This window comes from Engystomops pustulosus, chromosome 7, assembly GCF_040894005.1.
Source record: "Engystomops pustulosus chromosome 7, aEngPut4.maternal, whole genome shotgun sequence".
Lineage (NCBI taxonomy): Eukaryota > Metazoa > Chordata > Amphibia > Anura > Leptodactylidae > Engystomops > Engystomops pustulosus.
Window position 1 is genome coordinate 159051292 of NC_092417.1, and position 21628 is coordinate 159072919.

A 21628-nucleotide genomic window follows, 5' to 3' on the forward strand; every position below is an offset into this window, starting at 1 on the left:
CCCTCATCAATGAAATGTCCAGCAGCAGCCTTCCTTCCCTAATAAAATGTCCAGCAGCAGCCTCCCCTCACTAATTAAATGTCCAGCAGCCTCTCCTACTAATGAAATGTCCAGCAGCCTCCCCTCACTAATAAAATGTCCAGCAGCCTCTCCTACTAATGAAATGTCCAGCAGCCTCCCCTCACTAATGAAATGTCCAGCAGCCTCTCCTACTAGTGAAATGTCCAGCAGCCTCCCTCACTAATGAAATGTCAAGCAGCCTTCCCCACCAATTAAATGTCCAGCAGCCTCCCCTCACTAATGAAATGTCCAGAGCAAAGCACTTTTCATTAATGAAATGTTCACAGTGGGACATCAGAGTCGGGGCAAAGTAAATATTCTTTCTTTTTTTCCCTACCCTTAAAGGGAACATTTCACCAGGGACCTCATTTTTACTAAAGACAGGTTGCAGAAGCCAATTACACCTGCACTGCATGTCTTTCTGCTTTCTATAAGCATTTGCATTACAATATAATTGTGTGTTGTAACTTACATTGCACCCTCCAGCATCCTCTGTGTTGTCCCAGGGGGTTAGGCTTTGGTTTGGATGCATTTCAGGAAACAACACATGGCTTGTCTGTGCTGCAGGAGCACAAAGGTGGGGGCTGGGAGCTGAGGAGTCTGCAGCACAGACAAATCACATGTTGTTTATTGAAATGCATCCAAACCAAAGCCCAACCCCTGGAAGTGCACAGAGGATTCTGTCAGGGTGCATGGTTAGTTATAACACACAATTATTATGCAATGCAAATGCTTAGAGAAAGCAGAAAGACATATTGCAATGCAGGTGTGATGGGCTTCTGCAACCTGAAAACGAGGTCCCTGGTGACACGTCCACTTTAAGAGTGGGGGGAAGTAAGAAAGAATACTTACTCTGCTCCGACTCCAGCCTTGCTTCAGGATTTCTGTTTGTTGTTACCTAACCAGAGGTTCTGAAAGGTCCCACTTTAGCCAATGACCAGCCTCCTCGGACCTCAGCATGTCACTTTCTTTGACTACAGGATGGCATTTTCCTTTTCCCCTAGCACTTCCGGAGCAACAGGGAAAATAGGAGCAAGAGCACACAAAGTCTGCTTTCTTTCTTTTCCCATCCCTGATCCAAACATCTAATTTTTTTCTGGAATATCCTTTTAAGGGAAAATCCTCCTAATGATGGTTTCACTGGTATGCTGGTATAGTGCACACAGATTACTCAGCGCTGCACAGTTTGCTAAATCAGTCCCTGTCCCCATAAGGTCTCACAATTTAATCAACTTACCAGTATGTTTTGGAGTGTGGGAGGAAACCAGAGGAAACCCACGCAAACATGGAGAGAACATACAAACTCTTTGCAGATGTTGACCCTGGGACTTGAACCCAGGATCCCAGCGCTGCAAGACTGTAATGCGAACCACTGAGCCACCATTGCCGCCTCTAACATTTTTTCCGGACCTTACTTTTTATATTTCAGTCATCCAGTTTGGATTTACCACGATCTTCGTAGCTGCCTTCCCCCTGGCTCCTCTCCTGGCATTGCTGAATAATATCATTGAGATCAGGCTGGATGCCTATAAGTTTGTTACCCAGTGGAGAAGGCCCATGCCTGCACGAGCCACTGATATAGGTATGTACCCTGCCCCACCAATGTCCAGGATTTCATATAAGTTTATTTTAATATATTATTGGCTCCATTTTGGTCAATAGATCAGATATCTAACCACAAGTATCAGGGATGAACCTAAATTCTCTGCCTGAGGCAAGCTATACAATGGTGCCCCCCTCTGCAATGGTGCCCCCCTCTGCCATATCCAGTAGATATATATAAGGTTATTTTTAAGTAAGTGAGTTCTCCTTGCAATGTCTCACTCTAATGATTAGATCAGGTGTGAAGAGACACTATTATTACATGTCAGGGCCTGCTTTATAGAAACTGACTGCAATCTTGATGCTGCCCCCCACCCTCTTGCTGTAGGGCGTGCTGCCTGAGGCAAGAGTCACAGCTCGCTTCATGGATGGTGCACCCCTGCCAGGGATATGCATACAGTATATATATGCATTGATTTTAGGGGTATGTGTCAAAAATGTGTTCCTTTGTCTCACTTTGTTAGACCCAAAACGAGTTATACAATTTAAAGAAATTCCATCATGTTAAACCAGGACACTTACTCATAGATGCAGGCACCGTGACTGGGATAATCTTCTTATATTTGCTATTTGTGTCCTTCTTCCATCTAAAAGCAATTTTTACAATTATGAAAATTAGCATGAAGGCTCTGGGGGATGTTATCAGAGATCCTCATTGCTGCAGATTCACAGGCTGTTACAATGAGAAGAACATGTCTCACCCAAGTTCCTGCTCTCTCCCTCCTCACTCCTGCACTACAGGACGTGTAGAGGGAGACCTGCCTTGCTCAACGTAACAGCCTGTAAATCTGCAGCACTGAGGGACTCTGGTAACACCCCCCAGAGCCTTTCAGGCTCATTTGCATAATCATAAAAGTTGATTTTAGAAGGAAGGAGGCCATGGATAACAAATATAAGAAGATCACCAAAGTCACGGTGCCTGGATCTATGAGTAAGTGTCCCAGGTTTATCATGATGGATTTTAATTAGATTTCTTTTAAGGTTACCCCATATATATCCAAATTCTCTGGACCAGCAGAATATTATATAATGCTAAAACCTTAGGTAAAATATCTCTACAGCTTTATTTTTTTTATTTTGGGTGACTAAATGTCTATAAAAGACCCTGCTATTTTCTCAGGCATCTGGTATGGGATTTTGGAAGGAATCGGGGTCCTGGCCGTCATCACCAACGCCTTTGTCATTGCCATCACCTCGGATTATATCCCGCGCTTTGTATACGCCTTCAAGTATGGACCCTGCCAGGATGAAGGATACAGACATGAGAAGTAACGCCTGGATTCTGATGACTCTACACTATACAACGGTCTTCATGTTACATCACTGATCTGTGTATCTGTCGTTGCGTTGCAGGTGTCTGCGGGGCTATGTAAACAGCAGTCTATCAGTATTCGATCTAAGTGAACTGGGCGACGGATATACTGGGTATTGTAGGTATGTGATGATAGCATACTGAGAAAATTGTACATAGTGTCCTATCTGCAGGCAGCATGTTATAGAGCAGGAGGAGCTGAGCAGATTGTACATAGTGTCCTATTTGCATACAGCATGTTATAGAGCAGCAGGAGCTGAGCAAAATGTACACCGTCTCCTATTTGCAGGCAGCATGTTAGAGAGCAGCAGGAGCTGAGCAGATTGTACATAGTGTCCTATCTGCAGGCAGCATGTTATAGAGCATCAGAAGCTGAGAAGATTGTACATTGTCTGCTATTTGCAGGAAGCATGTTATAGAGCAGGAGGAGCTCAGCAGAGCGTACATTGGGGGTCATTTACTAAGGGCCCGATTCGCGTTTTCCCGACGTGTTACCTGAATATTTCCGATTTGCGCCGATTTCCCCTAAATTGCCCCGGGATTTTGGCGCACGCGATCGGATTGTGGCGCATCGGCGCTGGCATGCACGCGACGGAAATCGGGGGGCGTGGCTGAACGAAAACCCAACGGATTCGGAAAAACTGCCCCATTGGGGCAGATTTACTTACCTGGCCCATTCGCGATCCAGCGGCGCATTCTCTGCGGTGGATTCAGGTCTGGCCGGGATTCATTAAGGTAGTTCCTCCGCCGTCCACCAGGTGGCGCTGCTGCGCTGATAAGCATCGGAATGCGCTGAAGTTCACCGGGCCGGGCTGAGTGAAGGTAAGTGCAAGCTCCGCGACAGATTTTTTTGTTTTAAATGCGGCGGTTTTTCCGAATCCGTCGGGTTTTCGTTCGGCCACGCCCCCCGATTTCCGTCGCGTGTATGCCAGCGCCGGTGCGCCACAATCCGATCGCGTGCGCCAAAATCCCGGTGCAATTCAGGGGAAATCGGCGCAAATCGGAAATATTCGGGTAACACGTCGGGAAAACGCGAATCGGCCCTTAGTAAATGACCCCCATTGTGTCCTATTAACAGGCAGCATGTTATAGAGCAGGCGTGGTCTTTAAAGCTTGTGGTCTTTACTTCAACCATGACCCACCAAAGTGAAAAAATGTTATGTGATACAAGAATTAGATGATGGCTGAAAAAAGAAATGTAATCAAGGAAGTAAAGGAATGGATGTAAGGAAATGTAATTCTACATAACCATCAAAATAACTATCAATGTCATTTTGATGTAAAAAGGCATTTAGACCCTTCTTGAAGCTCTCTGCTGTCCCTGCTGTGACCAGCGCCTGAGCTCGGCTATTCCACATTTTCACAGTTCTTACAGTGAAGAAGCCTTGTTGCCTTGATTAAACTTTGCTTTCTCCGGATGGAGACATTGTCCCCTGATTTCTTTATCTGATGTATATGGGGCAAGGGAATTTTAAGAAAGAGAATCTATTGTGACCTTGTTTATAGTGAGAATGGGCCCGCTTGCCTATAGGACCTATATGGACTTGCATGTACTGTACCTATGGAATTACCACCATGGCTGCAAATACTTGAAGAAAGTCCAAAGCAGCACATATTAACAATGGTTGGGTGCACACCTATTAGGGCCGGGCGTCAGGTCCTCAAAGGTATCCTTATAGACAAAAGGCCTTTTTACTATAAGCATGGCTGCAAATAGTTATAATGATTTCAGTAGCAAAATCTCCTTGTTAAAGGAGCTAATTGTAATAATAAGATATTATAATTAGAGGATTCCCCTATATACTCCTGTATATTCTTATGTTCTTGTTTTGTTTTTGAGCCTTATCAAAAATTTCCACTTCAAAACTTCTTACCTTTCCCCAGATACCGGGATTATCGAGCACCGCCTTGGAGTTCAACTCCGTATGAGTTCACCCTACAGTTCTGGCATGTTTTGGCTGCGCGACTCGCCTTTATCATAGTTTTTGAGGTACGTATGTTATTTTTACACCTTAGTTACATATATGTCTGTATTGTTCTTATGCTTTTGCATTGTTTTTGCATTTGTATATAACCAAAAGTTTGCTAAAGATGTTGACATATTGGCTCAGAAATGAATGTAGTTCAAGACCATAGGGTTTTACTGGTGGCAGAAACATACTTCTTATCAATACGGATAAGTGGACCAGAACCACAGTGTCCCGAACAATGATTCTGGACTTCAGCCAGAAATTTGGTATGGCATCTTCCGGTAACATCAGCAATCGGTTTTGGGACCGAGAGCATTTAAATGCAGAGGCCTTTAAAGGGTTAACATTGGCGATTGGAGCCAGCAGCGATCATGGGTGTTACCGGTGGTTGTTCGGGTTCAGGTACCCAAACTGAACCATTGTTTACGGTTTGGCCGGACTGAACATTAATGGGTCCACTCATCACTAGATTTCAACTGTTTAACAAACTAAAAAGTTTCTTCTCTTTTTAAAATGATTTTATTGGGTTTTAATTTGTTTTTGGGGGGTGGGGGATAGAAATAATGCAAATAAACATCATACATGATATTGTATAGGAAACATTATTGAAATACAAATATATTTAAATTTCACAGTCCCTCCTTCCCTCCTAATCTGCCAGATTGCATATTGGTAGAAGGATAGTCAAGTGAACACTGAGATTACGAGTCTATGGAGAGGGGAGGGGGAGCAGGGAGTCACAGCAGCTAGGTCTCCCATTCCATCTGAATTGAAGATTGAGAGTCACATATTGACTAGAAACAGTGTTATTCCTTATGTACAGAAACTGGGGGTTGTTAAGGGTGATGTGCGCTTTAAGACAATCTAGTCTGCCATTAATAGGAACTTCTTAAAGGGGCTGGCCACTTATTGCAAATTTTACCAGGCAACGTATAAGACCATGATAGGGTCACCAATTCTATATTTACCTTGTAAAAGTTTGCCATTGCTGGAGGGAGCCTTGAGTCGCCCAGCCCAGGCAGAAGGATTTGAGACATCCCCAGTCCTGCTGTCTTCTGATAGATGGAAGGGGTCATGCAGTTATTACTGTGTGCATGGCCCTTCCATCATAACCAATTCCATATCTCCAAATAAAGTTCAGGGTCTTGTTGTCTGATGGGTCACGTGACCCACAGCTCCTGGCGGTGAGTGCCAAACTGTAACAGGATAAGTATAATGTAGGTGACCTTGTTAGGGTCTTAGTAGACCTGAACCAAAATGTTTGGGTTTGTGCCAAACATTGTTGGTTTGGCTTCCCAAACCCACACTTTAGTTACAAGTCCGGGTTTGGCGTTCGGGCTCATCCCCACCTGTAACACCCACAATTGGTGCAGGCAATGATCGCGGGTATTGGACCTTTAAATGCCAGTTCCGTCAATTCCCATAGGATCGTTGCTCCCCAGGTGTTACCGATGGGTGTTCACGTTCTTGTACCCAACCAAACTTTTGTTCAGAGTTTGTCAAAACTCTGCGAACCCGGACCTGAACAAGTCCACCTATCTTTACCCTGTTAAAGTTTGCTATAATGCCAAACCCTTTAACAGTCCCAGGTTAAAATGTGTTCCTCCATGTCTTGTTTTCAACAATATATATATTTTTTTTTTGCGTAGCACCTCGTATTTGGAATCAAATCCTTTATTGCTTACCTCATCCCGGATATGCCAAAAGATCTATGTGACCGAATGAGACGAGAAAAGTACCTGGTCCAGGAGATGATGTACGAGGCGGAACTGGAGCATTTACAACGGGAACGGAAAAAGAACGGAAAACACTATAACCACGAATGGCCTTAAGGGACGCTACCGGGAAAAAAAAAAATTGCACTTACAAAAAAAAAATTTAAAGAAAACAGCAGCTGAGATTGGAAGTAAATTGGGCGTGGATCACATTGTTCAAGGGGTTCTCTAGGAAACAAATTAAATCCATTATTGGGGCAATAGATGTATGAGTGCCAGACATACATGGGGGTAGAGCACAAATACAATTTTTTTTAATTGAAGTAGTTTTATGGATGGAAGTGTTTCCAGTGGAGTCTGACCTCATACCCATGTCCACATCGGCATATGAAAAACCTGCCACCAATGTACCAACAATTATCTCACAGTGCCCACCCATTCCATGGCTGCTCTTGAATTGTAGATATCAACTGACCTACATTTCCACCATTTCTGGTCACTACGGTGGTCAGCAGATGTCAAGCAGTAGACTAGGTCTTTAATACGTCATGAAAATTGCTAAAAAGGACTGAAAATCGAGCATTTTTTGTATAAATTCTCAACACAGAGAACCAGAAATGACATCTAAACGTTCTCCTCGGGACTTGCATGAGAAGTTGGGGACAACTCATCTAATAGATCGCACTCCTCCAAAGACATAAACTAATCTTAAAGCATGACTTGGACAATGCAGAAGGCGTACAGATTTTGTAGGGTGCTGGGCATCCACTTAAAGCAGCCTCAGCATCCAGGCAGCTTCTTTGCTATCACCTCTCCACGGCTGGATTGGAAGACGTGGGTCGTTACTCTGATGTTTTTGCCTATGTCGTTGCCTATTTTACCTATGACTTGCACATAGAGATCCAATCAGGCAGTTTGGTTTATAAAGCTTTTAGTATTTACTTGCACATCTTTTCAAAAAGAGCCTAAATTAATGAATTATTTATTACTATTATTTTGAAAAAATTGAAAACTATGCAGTTAAAAATTAAGAAAAAATAGGGGGAACTACGAACTCCCCACACTTTGATTATTCAGTTTGGAAAGAGGACCTCTATGGTAAATCACTGAATAGGTCAGTGTTGCAATGCTTCCATTAAAAAAAAAATTCTAAAGTATTTCCTTCAGGGGAAAAAAATTGCAAACATTTTGGAAAATTTGGAAAATTAATCCACATTTTTCAAAATATTCTTAATTTTTTTTGTTGCATTATTTTGCTATGAAAGTGGCAATTCTAACATTATTTTGCTATTTCAAACTATGCATGTTTTATCCTAATTATTAAGATTTTTTAAATGTCAGTCACGTTAAATATTGTAATTATTTGAGGTAGAAATTTTTGTATTTTTTGATTGGTTGAACACTAAGAAATATATATAGTAAAATTCCCCTAATCCCACCTCCTCTTAATTAGTGACTTGTGCACCTGGTTTTGATAAAAGGACTGGAATGAAATAACCGAAAACAATTATTAAAATAGTTTTATCATGTGATTAAAATAAAAAGTTATGCACTTGGCTCTACATATGTGGTGGCATGTGGCTTTCTTTTGGCTTTATACTACAGGCACTCATTGCTTTTTGTAGGGTGCATTACAAAATGTCTGGGGGGTAATAGCTAGTTACCAGTAGAGATGAGTGAACCTGAACTTTAGGTTTGGTTCCGGGGTTCAGGTGCATCCCACGCGGCCTGGACATCTTGCCGGATTAGCGCTTGTGCAGCCATTCTGGCATATTGACACCTCTATCTACTACTATGGCTGTGATTGCAAAAGAACAAAGAAAGTTCTAGCAACTAGACAATAGTATGAAAACAGACAAAAAATTTATTTAATTCCGCTAAAAACGCACCAAAACACAAAAATACTGACGCGCTTCGTACCTATTACAGGGTCTTCATCACAGTAACACAAACAATGTTCACTTGTAACTTTAGACTATGATTAAGAACCGTTAATAGGTTCAAAACGCGTCAGTATTTTGTGTTTTGGTGCCAACATCATGTTTTTAACGGAAGGAAATAAATTGGAAGTTTTAAAATCTTTTATCATACTATTGAATGGTTGCTAGAACTTTCTTTATTTTTTTATGTCAACAAGATGGGCCCAGTCCTCTGTGAGAAAGAAGGTGAGCCATGACTATTAAATTTTCTTATGGCTGTAATTGCCCATGGGTGCCTCCCCCGGCCAATCACACTCTTAATTGATGCAGTTTTTTGGGATGGAAACTTTTCCAATAGAGTCTAACCTCATACCAATACCCATCTGCATCGGTATGTGAAGAACATACCACCCCTTGGCACTGTACCAACAACTTTCTCATAGCGCACACCCAGTCCATGGCTGCTCTTCACTTGCAGTTATCAACTGGCCTACATTTCTACCATTTGTGGTGACTAAGGGGGTCAGCAGATGTCAAGAAGTAGACTTTAAAAGATTATGCAAAAAAATTCTATATTTTTATAGTCAATCTTGTATAAAATCTCAACACAGAGAACCAGGAACAGAGTCCATTAACCGTAATGTCAATGGACAACCTAATGTGCTCATATGATGGTAGATTTGATATTTCAAGATGTGTTCAGCCTTAACTTTTTAACATATTTTTGGGATACAAATTCCATATAGTATCATGACATTCTGGAGAAAACGAAATCCTTGACTATCTGGAGCCCACATCAAAAATCCATAGATCGATAGTTTATAAGGCTGTATATAGACGGTTGTATATAGACGGAGTATCAAAAAATTTCATTTTTTTCAAAGCTGGTCATCTCCCACATGTTTTATATGTAGAGCCAAGTGGAACGTTTACGGGGTTTTCCCATCTTGTGTATTTATAATATATCCTTGGGGTATGTCATAAATACAAGATTAATACGGGTCCCACCACCGGACCCTACACCTATCTCAAGAACAGGGTTACACTGACCCTCTACCTACAACTGGGCCAACTGTAGAGTTTTCCATGCATGAGCATCCACCACTCACAAAAATGGATGAAAATAGCCAATTCTATAAACTCTTTTGGGTGCTCCTGAATGGAGAGTTGGCCATGGGAGGGGACAAGTAGAGCCCGTTCTCCCCAAAGAGTGGACCTTCATGTATTTACGACATACACAACATCGGAAAACCTCGTTGAAGAAGGACACATCTGTATGGTCCTTGCCCACAGTGAATTTTTTATAATTCCGTATATATAACAAATCTACAACAAATTCCCCATCACCTCCTACCGACCCCAGATTATAGGAATTTTACTATATATTGTTCATGTTCTGCTTCTTTCTGGCGATATTCTGAATGTAGTTTAGCAGTGGCGTACATTTTCTATGAGGTTATTGACTTATATGCATACCACTTCAGGACAGATGGTTATTTTTATGCTTCCGGGTAGCATGCCGCTGTTTTTATATGCAGTATTTTTGATTTGTTTGTTATGTACAGATTCTATGTGATGGATTTTGCTGTGCAAACTCTTCAACATTAACCTGAAATATTTATGCAAGCATCATTTTGTAAAAAAAAAAAAAGAAATGTGTTACGATTGTTGTTGATGTTGATACACATGAAACTTTTTTCACCGTAGAATAAGAAGATTGCATGGTCCATGTGTGAATGGTGCCTCAACGTTTAATGAAGAACTGCATGAATTATTCACTTGCTTTATCCTTAAGCAAAACGGTGAGATCGACCTTGGTTGATTAAAAAGGGGTTGTCCACAAATTAACGTTGATGGCCGTAAGAGATGAGGGGTGTGAGTAGACCCCTTCTCGTTTGGGTTCGGTGGACCCTGATCATCAAAGTCCTGAAAGTTCACCCCCACTGGTGACATCGGCACTGATCACGAGTGTTACCCATTAAGTGCTGCCGGAAAAGCCTCAGGTTTGTCGCTCCGCTGACGTCATCAAGGAGTGGCGGTCCTAGAGGGGGGAATGTTGGATCTTCGATGACCTGCGATGTTCTATGTGAACCAGAACATTGCTTTTTCTGGTCTACTCATCCCTTGATCGATTCATAGAATCGGTGCGAATCAATCAATTTTCTATCACAAAAACAAATCAGAATTTTTTCATATTAATTTTTTTCATACTCCATTGTCTTGGAAATTCATGTATAACCCATTATCCTCTAAAGTTTTATTTTTTTAAAAAAGGGTCTTATCTTGATTTGTAGACAATAGCTGAATCAAGATAGGAACTTTTTATTTTAAAAAAATCAGTGTCTTAGAGGACTAGAAGGGTTATAGACCAATTTTCTGAAAAATTAGAGCAACATCGGTTTGGGCTGATTCGAACGCAAACCAAATCTTTTGAAAAGTTTGGCAAAGCATCGTCAAATTGAATTTTGAATGATTTGCTCATCTCTAAAGACCATCAATGTCTGATCTGGGACCCATAGCAATTCAAAGAATGGAGGTCCTATTCATACTAATGGCTGGGGTGGTAGGACTATCAACATAAAAACCGGGCACAGAGCTGAAAGCAGTCAAGTTCATATTGTGGCCATAACTACAGCCATTGCTCCCATTTACTAGTATAGGTCATCAATGTTATTACTGAACAACCCCTTTAAATGTATCTGTTTGGTTTGTATTAGGTATTTTTCCACCATTTTGTAAAAACTTCATCATAATAATCTGGTTAGATTGTCTCTTATTATGTTCTCCTTATTAGCTTGACCAAAACAGAACAGGGCTAGACTATAAGCTTTGAAGACCTCTACACAAAAATTCTCCAGCACCTTCAGAATCCAGGTTCCAAGTTTTTTTTTGTTCCAGTGGGAAGAGTAGTCTCCTCTGAGTGTAGATTCCTGATGAAATCCATTGTTGATCTATAAGCAACCATTCCAAAACCATCCAATTATGGAACCATCCAAATCATGAGTTGTTCTAGATGAGATCATAGCATCATGAACTTGCTTGGGTTGCAGCCAATAAACGAGAGTGGTGTTTCTTGAAGTAAGACGCCATGTTTTTATAAATTCAAGAATATCCCAAAAAAATAGGATTTATACAAACCTTTTGATATGGCGTAAGGGATGGTAAGAGGAGTCATTGGCTCCCACCAATCAGGTTGGTTGAATTATGTCAAATAATTACAAATTATAGCTCATATTTATGGTGGCTCCTAGTTGCCATAGATTTGAGCTTCTGGTGCATTGAGGGTCGGAGAAGCTCCTTATTTTATGAACTTCTTAATGCATTAGGAGCAACTAATTCCAGCATAGAGAAGATTGAAATTGCCATATAAAGTATCAGTCTTCATAAGTCTTCCCCATCTAACTTATCTCCTCCCCTTCAATACATATGCACACTTGGCTGAGCGTGCTTATACATAGGGTTCATAGGGATAGCAGTTAGTGAAATAAGAATTCAGCCAATGAGTATCTGAGGATGTGGGTGTAGTTCAGTCTTGCCCTGAGCTAAAGTGATGTAAAAAGTGCCTAATGGGTAGTTGTAGCTAATGTGGGTTTAACATATTTCTATCTACTCTGTTCACACAATAGATTTAGACACTGATTTCTGTCTTTCCCATTTGAGTCAATGAGAAGCAGTTGGGTCTTTCGAGAGGAATCCAGAGTGAAATGTTGGTCAAAATCCACATTGAGGAGCCCAACTGAAGTGTCAAATTCCATTGTGTGAATATACCCTAAGACGGTCAAATAAATGTGGGATGGAGTCATGGGCAGACCTTGCATTTCCAAATTGGAATTGAAATTGGAAATTCGCTGACCCAAACCCAGTCTGTCTAAACTGAATCACGTCAATTCAGCCATATTGGGTTCATCTGGCCAACGTATGGACAAAGATTGTTGGCCATGTGCCACAGTCCTTCTTTCGACAAGTGGCTACCAATTGACAAACCCTCTCGGGAAATGATTGAACTGGGGCTGTGACTATAACCTTTGTTACTGGTCATCACACATTAATAAAATCATGTCTTACCAATGAAAAGCTGCTTATAAATTAGCCCTAAATGGGTTAAACAACGTATATTTTTTTCTGATTAAATGAATGTTATTTTATCCTAAGAATTTAATTACTTTTTCAAAAATATCTATTTTATTTTTATTTTTTTTTTAATTGCACAAATAATAAATATTACGATATTTAAGCACATTTTGTTGGGTCTTTTTAACCCATTACTGAGAAATATTTTGTCTTCATGACTAATCATTATTAGGTTTTTATCACCCTGTAATAAGACATTGGGGAGGATTTAACAATGTGTCTCAGGTTCCGCCAGTCTCTAGCTGGAAAACAAATGTCTTTTGTTGCGCCAAATTTATGATTGTGATGATGAATCCTGGTGCAGTATAAAACTTTAGACGAACTTTTAGTTGGTCCACACTGTGTGCCCGAATTTTGGGTGCACGCACAATTTCCCACAAGCCCCACCCCTTTCTTGCAAAGTCATGCCCATTTCCCCGGAATGTCACGCCCCCTTAGTTGGACAACAGTGAAAAAGGGCCAAAAAATGGGTTTAAAAACCTTAATAAATGCAGTGCTAAGCATTTTAGCTTTTTTAGCACAATTCCACCAAGATTGTGGCTGAAGTGCGTTTCCAAATTACCCTATTATAATATTCCATTAAATTTTATACAAGCAAATTTACACAATAGATTTCCAGCATGGAAAAATTGCATGCCGATCTTCAAGATAAAAACGTGGATGAAATCTAAGTTGGAAATTTAAGTTGGTCCTGATGCAGATTAGCAAAATTCAATAGACATCATCATAATCCTTGTACTGGGGGAATCCCTGAGGATCATACAACATTTCTTTTCCTCTCTGGACACTTTTCCACTTTCAGCAAATAATTGATAATGTTTGTGTAATGAGAAGTTAAACAGTTTTCCAATATATTTTATATATCAATTCCTAACAGTTTTCTAGATCTCTGCTTCTTGTCATTCTATAGGAAGATTTATTGTTGACTTCCTGTGCATAAAAACCGGTCATTGCTCATGTGATGTCACACAGGTGCACAGCTCGTTATATCACACAGTTCTGATTACTCTCTGTGATATAACGAGCCGTGCACCTGTGTAACATCACATTACCGGGGGTAAAACGAGCCGTGCACCTGTGTAACATCACATTACCGGGGGTAAAACGAGCCGTGCACCTGTGTAACATCACATTACCGGGGGTAAAACGAGCCGTGCACCTGTGTAACATCACATTACCGGGGGTAAAACGAGCCATGCACCTGTGTAACATCACATTACCGGGGGTAAAACGAGCCGTGCACCTGTGTAAAATCACATTACCGGGGGTAAAACGAGCCGTGCACCTGTGTAACATCACATTACCGGGGGTAAAACGAGCCGTGTACCTGTGTAACATCACATTACCGGGGGTAAAACGAGCCGTGCACCTGTGTAACATCACATGACCAGGGATATAATGAGCCGTGCAGCTGTGTGACATCACATGACCAGGGATATAATGAGCCGTGCACCTGTGTGACATCACATGACCAGGGATATAATGAGCCGTGCACCTGTGTGACATCACATTACCGGGGGTGAAACGAGCCGTGCACCTGTGTAACATCACATGACCAGGGATATAATGAGCCGTGCAGCTGTGTGACATCACATGACCAGGGATATAATGAGCCGTGCAGCTGTGTGACATCACATGACCAGGGATATAATGAGCCGTGCAGCTGTGTGACATCACATGACCAGGGATATAATGAGCCGTGCAGCTGTGTGACATCACATGACCAGGGATATAATGAGCCGTGCACCTGTGTGACATTACATAGAGAAAAGATAATTTGGCAGACCTAATAGGTCAAAAATTGAGGAGAATTTCTTTCATCTAGAATAAACAGTATAGCAATCCAACAAAAATTATTATTTTGCAACGTTTCAGTCTTATAAATTAGACCTTCATCAGGCACGGGTGACAGGGTATAAGTAGAAATGGAGATGAGATACGGTGCTATGACCGCTGGAGCGCAGGTGGAAAGAAGGAATAGTGCTCATCTCTCCAGCTGGAGCACCCGCTCATCTCTTCTCCATCTCTACCTGTGTGACATCACATGACCAGGAATCAGTTAATATCCACAGGAAGTAAACAATGAAGCTTCCTATAGAATGACAGCAAGCAGAGATCTAGAAAACCATGAGAAATTGACACAGAAAGTATATTGGAAAATTGTACAACTTTTCATTACACAAACAATATCAATTATTTGCCGAAAGTGGACAAACCCCTTTTAAAGGGAAACTGATAGTTTTTTCCCCCAAAATCGGACCGAGCATCACCTAATTACTTTTCCTATTCCTATGCATCACTAAAAATTTTCAGCCACAGAAAGCTACGTTTTAAAAAAACTTAGACTGCTATATGCAGATTACATTTAATTAATCACCGGGGTGGGACGAGTTTTCCCTGGCAGTTCCCTTTAACATTTCCCAAAAATTTCTTAGGATTCTATTCTACAATGCAAAAACATTATATTATTTAATTTACAAATTGGTTAATAATTGCATATATGATAGAAAAATATATTTTTCATCAACCAGTTTGTTAATAGATTAACTATGGAAAATCCCTTTAAGTATCAAACTTTCATTACCCTAACAAATGATATGTTTTATTATTTCAACCCCCAACCTCAAATTTCTAAATCTTGTTACCAGGTAACAAACATGTGCCCTCTGGATGTGCTACGAAGGACCCACAGTTTCTACAGTGTTGTATAACTTTTTCCCTATACCATTTACATAAACATCTATTCATTTGAATATATTGTATGCAATGCATTGTTCATATTACTCGTACAATGACACGTAACATTTCGTCTATACTATTTTTTTTTAATTATCAATGTTTACATACTTGATGCATTAAAATATAAAATGTGCAAAAAAAACAACAAAAAAAAAACCTTGCTTAAGTTATTTCTTGGATACAAAATATTTGCATTGTGTATATTTTAAATGGAAAATACGAAATTACTAAATAAACATGACACTGGAAATTATCCCCCCTTTGTCTGGTGTGTGTTTAGAATGACAAAAACAATACCCAGTAGTTCTACAGACAGTGAAACTTAAAGCTAGAACCAGCTCAGCTGGCATTACCTACTTGCCTATTCTGATCTAGACAGTAGGTGACAACCTGTCGACGTTCCCTTCCTATGCCAAAGGGAAAACACAGAGACAGACAGTAGGACAAACAAGAAGAATGGTCATAAAAATACAGTACAGAATCAAGAGACTTGCAAGGGTCAAAGGAACAAAAAATACAGAATACAGAAAACGCTAGAAAACTCCGAAGAAGTCTTATAGCAAGCACTGGAAAGTGGCCAAACTATTCTCTAATCAGTCCAGGTCCACAAAGTGATTGGTCCGGTCTGATGACATCCAGACGGGCCAGAATTGCAGGAAAAGAATGTGTGTGGGGGAGACATCTGTCCATTAGAGTTGGCTTAACTGTCTGCAGCTCAAAACAAGCTCAAAAGGAGACAGACAAGTGTGGTGGACAGTACTGGATTATAATAAAGGCGGTTTGGGTGGTAGCACAGGGCCCATGGCCACCCAAACCTCCCAACAAATTTTATACTGAGAAGGACCTTCACCCATGAAATTCATGTACATCTGTTCTTGTCCTGAAGGTCCTGAAACCGCATATTGGAAGCAGGAACAAGGGACGTATCCTTCATTCCCCAAGAAGCTGATTCTAGTACCATAGGTAGGAAGTGATTAAAGACATGTAGGGGCTATAATATTCATACAGCCCAGGGCCCATGGCAGTCTATATCCGGAACTGGTGGTGGAAATTCGATAAGAAACCCAGGAGCGAAATAAGACAGTGTTCAGACTAGTGCAGGACAGAATGCAAACAAAATACAACAATAACAACTTTATTAAAGAAAATATGTGCATAACTACAGACAAAACAAAAAAATTCAGCCCAGTCAAATTATCTGGGAACTGTGGCTATGGTTCCTGCTGTGTTTGGGACTTATTGAGCCACAACCCGCTCTCTGAATTTCAGCCCTGTCAAGCAAGGATTACTAGAGTGATGGACGGCTAATCCAGGGAACTAATGGTGGTGTCCAGAAACTCCTTAATATATCTGTCCAGTTCCATTACATCTTACTGATTCTACTAGTCTCCTTATACCTTTCTCAGTTGCTGATAGTTATTGCTTTGCTTTTTTGTGTATCTGACCTCTAGTGATACAACTCTATGCATTCACAGCAATTTTGGGTTTGACACTCTGTCCGACTTTGCTTGTTTTTTCTGTATCTGTTGTTTGTCACTCTGTGCCCTAGTGTGAATACTGACTTTTTGCTTGTTGTCTGTTTCACTATCCAGCACCTGCCAGATGAAGTAAGTTTTCCCTAACACCTTGTAGGGTCTCTCAGTTCTCTCAGGGTCCTTTAGTTAGGTTCTTTTATAGCAGGTTTGCCCTTATCAGGGCAACTTATCTGATTTAGGCAGTTGCTAGCTTGCAGGGTCATCGAAGGGTGAGTTCGCCACCATAAACCCAATCTGACAGTTTGCGTCAAGTATGTATGTATGTGCTGTTATTAGTCAAGAGTATAGAAATCTTGTTAGAACTTAAAGGAAACCTGTCAGTCAAACTAAACCAACACTAACTAAACATATCTTTGAAAACTGCTATTATGCCACAGTACAACTGTCCTTATATTGTTCCTACAAAAAGCTGGTAAAACACAATCTGTTCATGAAGTTGACTCACCATCTATGCATATTTACACTATTCACTGACAACAGCAGTTTTATTATCTACTTATTAGTGCACTGACAGGAGCAACAACTTTACAATTAAGTTATAATTAATGAGGATTTATGATTTTTCTGTAGCTGTGTCTTATACACAGACATGACTTTCAAGAATTTGCTGGATGATGCAGTAAATGCTAATATTCCTGTCTGGTCGTTTCATGTATCCTCTAAAATCATAAATAATATCCCTGCACTATAGAAGCTTATGAGCAGCCTTAATTGAATCTTCAGAGTGCCATATTAAGGGCAATTATTTCAGATTTTCAGAGTGTAATAGCTTTTGGACATGTGGCTCTGCTCTTACATGTATTACATGTCGGTAATACCATAATGTTATATAGCACTAGAAAAAGATTATTTGCGCTGATACAAGGTTAAATGAGTAGTTCTTTTTTAAAGACCAGCACCGATCATAATAACCGGGTCCATTGACCCAAATTTTTTACAGTAGAGTCACATGCCCAGCCTGGCCAATCACAGATATGCCTACAGAGGACATGCATGTGGTTGCTAAGGGGATGCAACCTGCTTGATTGGCTGCTTCAGTAGCTTTGTCTGAACACTAAACCAGATCCTAAACAGCAGCACTTCTTCATTCTCCAGGTTCGTGGGTGACAAACCCAACAAATTTGGTACGAACCCGCAATTGGCAGTGTGGGTCTGCTCATCACTAAACCCCACTAATCTGATACTGAGGACCAATTTGTGTTTTCTTGGGAATTTCTTATGTGTTCCCGAAAATAAAAACAATGAAATTGGAGAATTTGTTGGTACAGATTAGTTTTATAAAAGCACTAAAAAACAGATATTTTGTAAGTTTCATTGATCCATATTTATTGTTTTTTTTTTAAAGAAAACTAAAAGTTACAGTCATCCACTGGAGACCTCTCAGGTTTCTTGGAGACAAACATCTTTTAAATGTCAAAAGTATCACATGTCTCTCGAGAGGTCTTACCACATCAAGTGCTTCCCTTTGCAATCGTCTCTTCACGTTTCATAAATTCCACGTCTTTGACCTGTTATTTCAACAAAGGCTGAGATTTAGAAAAAGAACATTTGATAGTAACTAAATACAGGTTGTCTACATATGTTTCTTGACCAGTTTTCAGACATTAGAACTAGTTCTATATGTTGGTCCTATAATTTGTGCCTAAAAACCTTTGACACCTTTTGTTCTTAGCCCCATTTCATCTCCTTGCACATTTAGTCAGTGTAGATGATCTTCCCCCACACTGTGGGCTGACTACTAATGATCTTCCCCCTACACTATCTTTTGTACTGCTATAGGCAATCTCTTGTGTACAGTACACTTTACTGCAAGCTGCTATAAAATCACCCTATGTGTACATTGTGTTGTGAACCCCTGTAAATGACCCCCCCTCCCCCATACTGAAGTGTGAGCTTGCTGTGAACAGCTGCTGAAAGTAGAGGATGGGTCACAATGGGAGGTCTTCTGAAGTGGGTTGGCCACAAAAGGAAAGTATAAGAAATGAGTGAGCCACAATAGGGCATCATCATAAATGGATGGGCCAAATAAGAGGCATTACAATTTGGTTGGCCACAATGATGGGTTGGTCACTATAGGGGGGCACTATACTTTAAGTGGGTGTGTCACATTATAAGGGGATTTTGTTAGTGGGTGGGCCACATTAGAAAGTCATTATAATGTGTGTTTTGGGCAAAATGACAAGCCATAACAGGAGAGCATAATGTGGGTGGGTACATTGGGAGAAACCATAAGTAGGAGTGCCTCAATAGTAGGGCATTGTAATTTTGGGGGCACAATGACAGGCTGGGTAGGCCATAATAGGAGGGAAAAATAAGTGTGTGTGTCACAAGTGGGCCACAATATGGGGAAAGTCATAAGTAGTGGACCCTAATAAGGGCATTATTATTTGGTCCAAAATGGTGGGTGTTATGAGTGAGTTAGCCACAGCAGGTGGGAAAAGTAGGTGGGTCACAAAAGGGGGGCTTTTAAAGTTGAATTGGCTGCAATGGTAGGTGATATATTGACAGTGCACAGTAGTATCTGTTAATATTCTTTATATTTGGAGACTGAACCATAGAACTTCTCTTTTCCTACATTATAAAAGTGTCTGCTCTTATTCTGTGCCTATGAGCAGTGCTCCTTCATAACTCCATTCTCTGTGTAGTGGCTCGAGCCGTGTCACCCCCCAACTAAGCTGTCAACTAGTGTTGTGCTGCAGTGACCTAACACTGCCACTACAGAGAGGGTGGAGCTGTGCTTCTGGTTCCATTCTCTGGTTCCTTTCATCAACTAATGTAAACTGTTGATTGAGGAGTGAGACAGCTGCTACACCCCCACTATACCCTAAAGATTGTGCAAGTATATTATGGGTAACGCATCAACAACTAATGAATTTATACTATTTTAGCGACCCCCTCCATGGGGATCCTTCATTTCAATATGTTATACATGATCCGAAATTCTATATTTAATGACATGATATGAATTGTATATGTCCCGTCATGCCCACTTTTTCTATGTAAACTTCATAATTGCCTGATGAAGACCCTGAGGAGTTGAAACGTTACATATATGTTGAGTCAATACACACTTATTCCCAACACTGCAGTTTTTCAGGATAGGTCATCAACATAACCCGGAAACCTCCTCTAATAATGTATGGAGTTTAAATTGGGAAATCTGATGACGGATCAATTTTAAATTAAAACGAAATGTTTCGTTATTATTACAGCGACATAAGAAATAATTAGTAGAGTCATCGGGTGAGTAGATTACTCATCGGTATAGTAGTCACAGCGCCAAGTGTTTGTGTGTTTGTAATTATTCTAACTGTGGTCATTAAGGAATATATTTGTTTATTAATTTTATTATTTTAATGATTCAAAAAAAATATTTATAAAATGTATGTGTAACCAGAAACGGGGGTATTACATGTGGGTACATGCTCTTACATGTATTACATGTCGGTAATACCATCATGTTATATAGCAGTAGAAAAAGATTATTTGCGCTGATACAAGGTTAAATGAGTAGTTCTTTTTTAAAGACCTGCACCGATCATAATAACCGGGTCCATTGACCCAAATTTTTTCCAGGCAATGAAAAGCTTTGGAAGAGGATCTCCATCTATTAGGTCCTTATGACTAGAGATTATTGGATCCAAACTTTAGCTTTGGTGTCCTCTGTTCAGCAGCTCCGGCTAACCTGGACATAAAGATTGATGGGCTGCTTGGGCCCCTTTCAACTAGGCATGACCTTGATTGGACAGTTGTGTCCACCAAATGTCCACCTGCCCAATCACAGCTTCTAGGTGCTATCCCATCAAATAATATGTCCAGCTTAAGAGGAGCTGCCGAACAGATGACCATGAAGCTAAAGTTCGCTCATCTCTACTTGGCCACAAAGAGCCACAAAAACATCATCAGTACCAGCCAGAACCTAGCAGAAGATCCAGTCCCAGCAAAAACATTTTACATTTGAGGTTAAAACTTCTCAGACTTTTTTTTAAAATTTTCGAATTTCCCATTACTGGTTAATAAAACATACTGTAGAGTTCTGGCACCTGACGCAGCAGACAAAAGCGGACATGAGAGCCTCCATCAGGTGTCAGCTGCCTTCTCTCGTTGTAATCTATCGCCTGGGGTGGGATATCTCACAGAGATAAGGGGACATCATATTTTTCACAGTTATATCATTCTAAGGGCTCATGCACACAAACGTGTGATCGCCAGGCCAAGCACACTGCTGGGGGTAGGAGGGAGAAGTCCTCACCCAACACCTCTCCACAGTAAGCTGAGCGTCCACTGATACATTTCAGCAAAATATAGGACATTTCTTATATTTTGTGTGGCGGCCGTCCAGATTGGTCACAGTGCAGGGAGACAGGGTGGGGCTCGTTTACAAAGGGTCCGCGGAGCGAATTTTGGCCGGGTTTCCTGACGATTTCTGTTTTGCACCACATTTAACAGGGGATTTTGGTGCACGCGATTGGATTTTGACGCATCGTCGCCGGCTTGCACGCGACACAAATTAGGTGGGCCGTCAGACAACCCGACGGATTTGGGCTAGGCGCGGGATTTAACATTTTGAATTGTGTCGCAAGACACGCACTTACAAGCACCGGGTAGAAGAAGGTGAACTCTGGCGGACCTCGGCGTGGGAAGC

General features: G+C 40.8%; 1 protein-coding gene across 3 annotated transcripts in view; it reads left to right on the plus strand.

Annotated features, from left to right (window-relative positions):
- ANO3 (anoctamin 3) overlaps positions 1-14777 on the plus strand; it is a 246029-nt gene extending 231252 nt beyond the window's left edge. For all 3 annotated transcript variants that reach the window (XM_072118543.1, XM_072118544.1, XM_072118545.1), the window contains 5 exons: positions 1490-1642; positions 2783-2930; positions 3016-3096; positions 4859-4964; positions 6594-14777. In XM_072118543.1, coding sequence (XP_071974644.1) covers positions 1490-1642; positions 2783-2930; positions 3016-3096; positions 4859-4964; positions 6594-6776 — 671 coding nt within the window. In that variant the 3' untranslated portion in view covers positions 6777-14777. The remainder of the gene's footprint in view (positions 1-1489; positions 1643-2782; positions 2931-3015; positions 3097-4858; positions 4965-6593) is intronic.
- The last annotated feature ends 6851 nt before the right edge of the window (positions 14778-21628 follow it).